Source organism: Fulmarus glacialis, unplaced genomic scaffold (genome assembly GCF_000690835.1).
Source record: "Fulmarus glacialis isolate BGI_N327 unplaced genomic scaffold, ASM69083v1 scaffold22211, whole genome shotgun sequence".
In the NCBI taxonomy this organism is placed as follows: Eukaryota; Metazoa; Chordata; class Aves; order Procellariiformes; family Procellariidae; genus Fulmarus; species Fulmarus glacialis.
In genome coordinates, this window is record NW_009191191.1 from 2,309 (window position 1) to 11,642 (window position 9,334).

At 46.0% G+C, this 9,334-nt stretch overlaps 1 protein-coding gene across 1 annotated transcript in view; it reads right to left on the reverse strand.

The window, feature by feature from the left end:
- The window catches only part of TIA1 (TIA1 cytotoxic granule-associated RNA binding protein), a gene marked incomplete at its 3' end in the record, with an annotated part of 9,764 nt that extends 779 nt beyond the window's left edge, over positions 1–8,985 (reverse strand). The window contains exons 1-10 of the mRNA XM_009586607.1: positions 8,933–8,985; positions 8,575–8,677; positions 8,015–8,113; positions 7,420–7,474; positions 5,857–5,944; positions 2,225–2,300; positions 1,666–1,774; positions 1,095–1,190; positions 920–1,004; positions 246–369 (exon numbers count right to left, since the gene is read on the reverse strand). Coding sequence (XP_009584902.1) covers positions 246–369; positions 920–1,004; positions 1,095–1,190; positions 1,666–1,774; positions 2,225–2,300; positions 5,857–5,944; positions 7,420–7,474; positions 8,015–8,113; positions 8,575–8,677; positions 8,933–8,985 — 888 coding nt within the window. The remainder of the gene's footprint in view (positions 1–245; positions 370–919; positions 1,005–1,094; positions 1,191–1,665; positions 1,775–2,224; positions 2,301–5,856; positions 5,945–7,419; positions 7,475–8,014; positions 8,114–8,574; positions 8,678–8,932) is intronic.
- Between the last annotated feature and the right edge of the window lie 349 nt (positions 8,986–9,334).

Below are 9,334 nucleotides of genomic sequence, written 5' to 3' on the forward strand. Positions count from 1 at the left end.
GGTGTTTTGCGAGCTTTCTCCAGAATTTTACATCACACGTTTTTACGTAACGAGAGTCCACGGGATTTAAAATCTTTGATTGTTCTTCAGAGAAAGACGCTCTGATGAAATAAGCCGTTACGTAGGTGGCATGTGCTACGCCAAGTCTCTAAGCGGCATGCACACAGACTTTATAGCCACTTAACGGGTTTCGAGCAAAGACTAACGAGCAAAGCCGTCGTCTTTAGCAGAGGAGAAGCTCTGACCTGCTGGACCGGACTGATCATGTCTGGCGTCTCCTTGCCCCAGTAGCACTTCACTACGTGTCCTTCGATAGTCGTTCCGTTGACAGAAACGATCGCATGCGCAGCACTCTCGTGAGAATTAAACCTGTCGAATGGAAGTCGTGGCAACATAAACAACTCTCCCGGTGAGTAACAGCCACAATTAACCCCCGCAGAGCCCCGCTAGCTCGGCACGGACCGGGGCTCTGGTAGAACACCAGCCCGACCACAGACACTTCTCTCTGGTCTCCCCCGCGGCAGCGACCCTTTTTCTGTCTTGGTGTCGTAACTCTCCCTAAACAAATCAGAAGATCCAGCAGCAAGGAGAGCGAGTCAATTTACAATTATTTTTTGTTATCTGGAGCCTCGTCAACAGAGAGATGACGATGCTTCTGGAAACAACCCCGGAACTTGACCGACTGTGAAATTACACAGGAGGAACAGAGAGAGATCTCTTCGGATGAAGGGCACTGCACCAGTTTAGCCCGGGTTAAGGGGTTTCTCCCACTTGCGCCAAGAGCGCTACAAGCCCTAACTCACTCCTCAGACCAGGCTGCTGTCAAGCACACCCTCTAGTTCGGCACGCGCCCACCAAAAGCGCGCGAACCCGTAATTCTTATGAAATTCATCAACACGCAAACCGCACGACAGCCTACCGTACAAAGGAGTAGCCTTTATCTGGGAAGACTCGAATTTCCATTATCTGCCCGAAGGGAGAAAAGGTCTGGCGCATCAGCTGTTCTGAAGCAGGAAGAGAGAGAGCATCAAAATGAAGCGACTGCTGTGTTATTGCGAGACGTTCGACGCGACGAGCGTTGGAAGCCACGATACCTGTCAGTCCCGAAGTAACACCTCCGCAGTACACAGTGCAGTTGCTCGGGCTGGACTGATTGACCACATCGTCGTAGGACAGTTGTTTGGCGTTTGCTTAAAGAGATTTTACAGAGCTTTTCAGAGGATCAGACACACGTTACGTAGAAATTCTAATCCTGACTGGCACGAGATGTCGAGCACAAACTACAGACACCGATCAAGTAGGTCTGACAGACCTAATTTAAAATCTCTCTCTTTGACGCAGTCGCGCTTTGTGTCACAACAGAAAGCCCTAAAAGCGAGGGAGCCAAGTTAAGAAGCCAGAGTCGTCCTGGCCGTCTAGAGAGAAGCAAGCTTCCACCCCAAGCGTGCAGAAGCCAAAGGAATCCCCCCCCGTAGCGGTACCACGGTCGCCGTAGCTAAGGAAGCTGCTTTATTCAGGAGGTTTGAAGCTGTTCAGGAGCGCCTTCGCTTGTAGCACCTGCTTTCCCTCCTCCCAGAGTCTCCCAGGCTTGCCGCTCGCCCTTTTCTCTTCCTCCTCGCGGGTGTGGCGGGAGGTTTGCAAAGACGCAAATAATTGAGAACCTACATTCGTATGTACTCTTCGGAGCCGGAGGTTTTCTTGTCGCCCAGTTCGTTCTGATTTGCCTTCCACCGAGCCACTGACCGCCCATCTGCTGAATCGCATTCTCTGCATCCTGTCCCCGAGAGAGGGAGGGAAGAAAAACAAACCGTCAGCATCTCCCACTTTTGCAATAGAGCCAAACGAATGACATCACCGGGCCCCCACTCTGCCTGACACGTGCCACGTGCCGAAAGAAATCCTACTTCAGAAGAAGTGGATGTAGGCAGGACGAAGGACACTGTTAGGCCTCGCTGAGCGCATCTAAGACCCTCTCGATATACACCAGAGCCACTGTCACTCTCTGTCGTTTCTGTACATCGCTCATTTGGATGTCATTTGCCACGTGCTTTAGAAACGCTGCAGCAGCAGCAGAGCATCTCAACAGAGAGAAAAGCTTCCCCCTTGGCAGGAGGGGAAACCGAAGCCTGACAAAGGGTGGGACTGACAGTACTCCTTCCCCGTAGCGGCTGCTGAAAACCATCGCCCGCTTTTCAGGGGCGCTCGAGACCGTGCCGCAGCTTACCCATTTATTGAAGAAGGAGACGAAGCCGTATCCTTTAGATTTTCCCGTCGCCATGTCCTTAACCACGCGCGCGTCTCTAAAAAGCAGAAACGAGAGCCAGTTCAGCGCCTTCAAAAGACTACCTTACAAAAACGACAACTTGAGTCACACGTACAGCTTATTTTCATGTTTCACCTTTACTAACGTCAACTGTTTATTGCACCAGCAACACAGTCAAAGCAAAAGGCTTCTTTTCTAAACAGAACTTTACTAATGCTTTGCCAGGTAGTAGCAAAATTAAACTTAATTGTGTAAACATGCAAATCAATAGCTTCTCTAACAAACGTATGTACTTTACGACAGTTGGCTCCCGCTTCAAAATGCTTTTACAGACCGTTAAGACACAAAGCATGGTCAAAGCAGCTATTCAAAAGAATCACTTAAGGCACGTAGCTGACTAACATTAGCTGAATGGCTCTCTTTAACCATGCAATTTTTAAACTCGCTATTTGCCAACACATTCTACCTACTTATTCAAAATATTAAATAGAAAAAATGAAAAAAGATAGGAATTAAAAGGCATACGTCGCCTGTTAACCGAATTCTTTAATTTTCTCGGGTCAATTCGTTACCCCCTTTTTGGACTGTGGGCAGCTGTAAATTTTGAGAGATTGACATTTTCAGAAATTATTGAAGAAAATAAAACACCGCAACATTAATGTCTTAAACTACATATTACACATCATTTAAACTGCATTTGTACAACAGCAATCATACAGGACTGATTGGAAACTACAAGATATAAAAAAGAAAAAAAAAAAAAAGACTTTATAAAAGTAAATAAGAAAACTACAACGTTTGTCCACTGTGAACTGTAGCTTGTAGTTAGCCATGGCAATTCTGTCCATTCTTCAGAGACACTCTGCAAAATAACCAGAGCCCTATTATTTGAGATTGAGTTAAAAAGAGAACCCAGCTACAAGCGCTAAACCCCACTCGTGGAACGCCGTTCTACAGCGTTTCTCAGGCAATTTGCGTACAAGTTAGCCGAGGGTCGAGATGCTCTCGCGTACAGGCCACCCTCTCCTCCCCTCCTTTGCCCCACACGTACAGGCATTAAAAGAACAGAAACAACGACATAAAACCAGTCAGAAAGTCATGCAATGTAACTTACGGCTGTATAAAATAAGAGGGTTCAGAGAAACTAGCGTTAACATGTGCACAACATTTAGCATTCCAAGACTGGCGAGAAAAGTCACAATGAAAAGAAGGTTCGTTACACCCGGTTTTTTAAGCCTTACAGTAGCCATGTCGTAAGCCTAATTCTGGCATACGTCAGCCCACAGCGCCGACGCCATCGCCGAAGGCCCCGGGAAAATACCTCTCCCAGAGCTCCAGTAGAAATGTTATTTCTCTCCTCTTTGTGAGACCGCCCCCCAAAAAAACCCCCCCGCTTCCCCCTTTTTTCTTTCCTCCTTCCTGGGTTAGGTCAAAATTTGGGTCATATGTTACAAATTGCCTGAGAAGAGCCACTTTTGGTAAGCTTGGGTCGGTTTGCTCTGAAGAGCCTACAGAGGGAGGGGGGGAAAAACTCATCTCTACTTACCCTCAACTGAAAACTTTGAAAATAAAGACTTGAGAACAAGTGAAAACATGCGTACAGCAAGCATAAAAGGAAACCACAATGAAAGTGTGCTTTTAACAGTGATTAAAAAATCCAGATGCAAAGAATTACCAAAATTTCTTATGCACTAATCATGCAGCAGTTCAACCTTGGTGTCGTTAAAAAAAAGCTCAGTTTAGCACCAACGAAGACAATGTTAAAAAATAAAAAAAAAAATCAGGAAATATTCCATTAGCACCACATTTCCAGAAACTAGTCACTGATGAAGAACAGGTAAAGTAACTTCATTCGACTTAGAGGCAGTAGCAATATTTTTCCAGGTTAAATTTAAGCAAGTAGAAAATTTAGGTCCCTTTGGCTCTATTTAAACCCTGGGTTTTGGAACAAGAGTTCAAGAGTCATTACAGGGACAATTCTTACTTTTGTGGGAGGAAAAGAACCGAGTTTCAGTTTGGACAGTCAGTTTGAGCCAGGGCAACCCGCGAGTTTTCCATGTGTTAGCTCTACAGCTGTGCGCTGAGTACCCCAAAAGCAAGAGCATCGCTCCCCCTTCCCCATCACCACCACCACGCAGCGAACAGCTCTGCGTCCAAAAAGCTCTTCTAGAAAAGATGGGACAACGGCCACGGCCCCAGAAATACGGACCGTAGACCGATGCTGGCTGTGATTTTATACTCCCCCAGCTGACATTCGGACGTTACTTTTTGCTTCGGGCTCAGGAGGGCTTTCGCTTTTTGGGGGGGGGTCGTTTGTTAAAGGCGACTGTCGACTGACCCGTCACCTCAGAAACCCAGCGCTGCCTGTTAGGGGAAACTCTCTCTCACAGCTCCATCGCAGTCACACCAATGCGGCCGTCTATTACTGCCTCCCTTTCGCACTCATTCCAGCAGTTCAGATCTACTTTAGAGTCCCTCGTCCCTTCCATCCAGACCACATTTGGCCAGAGGATAAATTGACTCTCCTTAGGAGTCCGACCCTCTGCGTTTCCTAGATGACAATTACAAGAGATGCAGTCAAGCATTATAGTTGTCTGAAGCAAGTCACATTCAGATCACATATGTTTTTTTAAACCTTATCGTAAGAGGAAATCAAGCTGGCATTAAAAGAGTAATACACTGGACTCTGAGGGGAAAAAAAAAACAAAAAACAAACTTACTTCAATTAAATGCTTCACTACACAACACTCCAAAGCACTCTATGTTCTCTTACATCACCATCAAGAAACTTCAATGTCCAGTACAGACAACACTACAAGGAAAATTAATGGTTTACATTTGGAGGATGGAATGAACGAACCGCTCCTTACTCTGCTACACCCTGAATACAACAAAAACTGGCAGGTGGAGACCTGCGAGCACCGCTCCCCGCTTGTAACGCGTTCGCTTGTTACACCGTCGCCCTGCACCGCTGGCATGAGCGCGGCTCCTTGACCCGAGACGCCCCGTGGTTTTGGCCGAGCCCTTCGGGTCAAGGGCTTACGCTGACCCAGCGCCAAACCCTTCGAGGCCGCTCTAGCTGCAGCCTCCTGGTGCCCCAACGAGTCTTGTGCTAAAAAAGGTTCATTTTGTGGGAAATGGGAATTTAACTGCGAAAAAACATTGGCTACCAGTGGCTGGCACACCACGGCTAACAAAAAATCCAAAGCCTCTCAAGACGTGAACGTGCAAACGGACTCGGTCACAAACTGGACAGCGTGATGGTGATCCGATCGCTGAGAGGGCCAGTGAAACGCAAACCCCAGGTTTAGGAGTCAATTTTTTGCAGCGTTGCTTTGCCAAATGAGGCAAGGAGTATAAAACCAAAGCAAGTTGGATGCAACTTTTCTAGGAAAGCAGAACAAACTACTATCGAGGCATCGGGTTACACATCCCTGCTTAATGCTCGACCGTTCAGACTCGAGTCGCTGTATGAACACACAAATGTATATTCCTGCACTGCGTCAACTCTCATTTTTTACTTACTGAAACATAAGGCTGCCTCCATTTAGGAGAGGTAACTTTTAGTTTATTTGCCCTATGAAATTACTTACGATATTCTTCCAAATGGCGCAAAAGCTGCTTTTATATCTTCAGTTGTGATTTCAGGACTGAGGTCTCCGACAAAGACATGGAAATGGTCTTTTTGGGAAAAAGAGAAAAAAGGATCTTAATGTTTGAAGACGACCCCGAACATGCGCGCGCACACGCACGCAGAGCATAGCAATCTCACGTGGCACGGCTTTCCAGCTATTATTAAAAACTACATGAAGACTAGAGTTTACTATGAAACAGAATTTACTGCTGTTCGTAACAGATCTTTTGCTCGGCAGCGCTACAGAGTCAGTGATTTTAAGGATACTACAGTGACATATGGCATTTACGTTTCGTATTTTACAAACTGCTTTTAAGACCAGTCAGCATTTGCCATACAAAGTCTTAAACTATTTACTTAACGGGCCAAGAGTACACGAAAATCTTTCTGTACACTGGCGTTAAGCTCCCACATGGCGGGAGATCACTAGCTATTCAAAATCTGATCAACTGAAATGTCTAGCAGATTCAAGAAACGCAAGATAACACTCACTCTAAAGCAGGATGTATTTTGAACCGAGCCACAATGTCTGGTTTAACACCATAGGTTGTGAAGAACAAATGAAAAAAATACCTTGCATTGCAACAGTTTGCTGTTAAAGCATTTGAGTTCTCAAAAGCCAAGTGTTTTGGTTGCCCAGCCAATGCACCATGTGAATCCTTGTGAATTCAATGTGTGCGAATCCATGTGCAAGTGAACTAAGACTGAAGGCAACAGAATGGAAACAGTAATCCCTTCAATTTATATCAGAGCCATCAAAAACACGCACCAAAGAGAAACAAAAGTCCTCTATCTAAGGAGTTTTCCACTACAATCAAACAATACGTCACATACCATCCTAGCAATATACGGACTTATTTGTACTACAGCAGGTACGAAACTCTCGAGTCCGCACGGACGCTGACGTAGCTTAGCCCCACCGGCCTACAGAAATTCAAAGCCTGCCGAGAACGGCGGCAACCCATAGGCTCGCTGTGAGCGATGGAGCCCAATTTTGGAAACAGTCTAGATGCTCCCAAGGAATCTGTCTGAAGCAGCGCATACTGCAGCCTCAGAGGGAGCCAACTATTCTGCCTTGAATGCGGGGGACAAGGGTTTTGGGGGCTTTTTTTTACAATTGCACTCGTGACAAACGGCTGGAGATTAGCACCAGAACTAAACAGTGGACACTAGATCGCTTTCTGATGCTACAGGGAAATGAAAGGGAAGTCTTTCCATAAAAAATAAATTCGTAACGAACAAAACCCCATACATAGCTTCTGGTGGTTAGTGAATACCCTTGAGAGATTTCATTTTATGTTTAAGAAGATACAATTACCTTGTGAACGCTGTGTGTTGACAACGGTACTACCTGATGACAAAGATTAGATTTGTTCTTAAGTTTATTAACACAAACACATTAAATAATATCTTAGGATTACGATCAAAACATTACTGCACATAATTGCACGATGCTTACTGTTTATGTTTAAAAACGACTTGTGCAAATCAAACACGTACTCAAAGCATAAGCGACACTTACTGCTGGTGTCTTTCTTCTGGCTGCTGGGGGTCGTCGCCCAGTTCACTTTGACCTCCTGCAAACGTTAGTCGCTCAAGTTAGATCAAGCAAATCCCAGCTAAGCTCAGATAGCGCCAGCATTTAATTCTGACACTACAGGGGCACCAGACGTGGAAGTTTGGGGTGAAAGCTCAAGTTTAAGACACATTTCTTGGCAGAGGGTTCATTCTTCCAAACTGTGTTCCACTCGTTAAAAGCAAAGATGGTAAACAGACCCGGTCTGGGAGTTTGGTCTGGTGGGTTTTTTTTCACAGGGGTGGGGAGAGAGAGACCTTATCCTGATAAGGTCGGCAGAGTTAAGCTATTCTCACGCCCGCTGTCTCTGAGCTGTCCCCAGTTCTACATCCCCACCTCCCTCTGCATTCTTCCTCCAACAGTCAAAACAGCTCTTCTCGTTAGTCGTGTCATGTTAAGACCTCTGTCCAAACAAAGTGTCTAACATTTGCAGGTTATCCACTTCGTCTCAAGCGCTATTTCACCCACGGATATTTCACCCGCACCATCTGAGATAGCCTGTTTTTCAACTCCAACTCACCCTGTAGACACGACAGCTTACCTTACCCATTATCTTCCGGCCATTCATAGCAGCCAGTGCCGCAGCCGCGTGCCGGTGCTCATAGAACTCTACAAAACAGTACGGATCATTTCCAGCTGTCTGATAAAAGAAACAAACAAAGGATTACTGATACAAACCTCTTCAAACTGTACCCTCGCTGTTATACGCTGCTCCTTATTCGTTACACCTAAACGTCTCACAATGCGTAGGCTTTCTTACTCTACACTGAGACCCCAGTCAATGCACTAACAATGCTCCAGGAGGTTTCCGTTCCGCTTTAGAAAGGTAAAAGTATGGCGAGGAAGAACTTTTCTCATCTCATCTACGACACCTACATATATTAACCTGTTCACTCCCTCTCGCAATATCCACCCATCCTTAAATTTAACATCAGATATGAGGCAGAAACGATGCCAAAAGTACGTGACTGTGATCTCCAGCCTCATTACATCCCTTTAACGTGGTCACGCCGTATTTCCAGTGGAATTCTGAAACACGCAAGTATGGCCCAAAGCCATTAACTATGAGAAACGTGAAAAACATTAGGTGAAGGCTCTTACATCCATTATCATTTTGCAGTTTTTGCATGGTCCGATCTGGCTGAACAGCTGGAGGATTAGAGCTTCGGTCACATCTCTTGACAGGTTTCCCACGTACCTATAGGATCAAATAAAAAGTTAGAAGCCGTCCTGACACTCCGGTCTACTCGGCAAACATGGCCCAAAGTTGTTCCCGAACACCCAACCCGCCAGGTCAGGCCGTCGAAAGGAAGCGTGCGGCTCGTGGAGCAACGGGACAGAAATTGTTTGGTGACAGCGGGCAGTAACAGCGCCTGCCCTCACTCCCACCAAAGGTCTGCCCTTCTGAAATCTCACCCCGGTTCAAAGCTGAAAGCCAGATATGGACAACTCAACCTACCAAACGGATTTCCACGTATAGAAATGGCAGTTATGATCACCGTACGCAATCATCGTTCACTAGGCACCATTTCCCCAGCTGCCCTAGTAGCTCAATCTGGCGTTTAGCAAGCACATTACACAATATTTAGTCAGTTCCTTTTACAAAAGGACTCATCGTCTGAATGCATTACATCTGCCTGAAACAACCAAGCGCAAACGCGCTCAAGTGTGGGCATTCCCCCATCCTCCTCCATTTGAAAGGATCAGCCTCCTCAAGCACAAACAGAACCTGAACCCCTGCTCCGATCTGGGATTTTGGCATCCTCAGCGACGAAGATCATCCTTGATCCACAGGTGGGGTTTTTGTTGTTGTTGTTGTTGTTAAGCCCAAGTCACGGGATTTTTAAAAAAAGCACAGAGA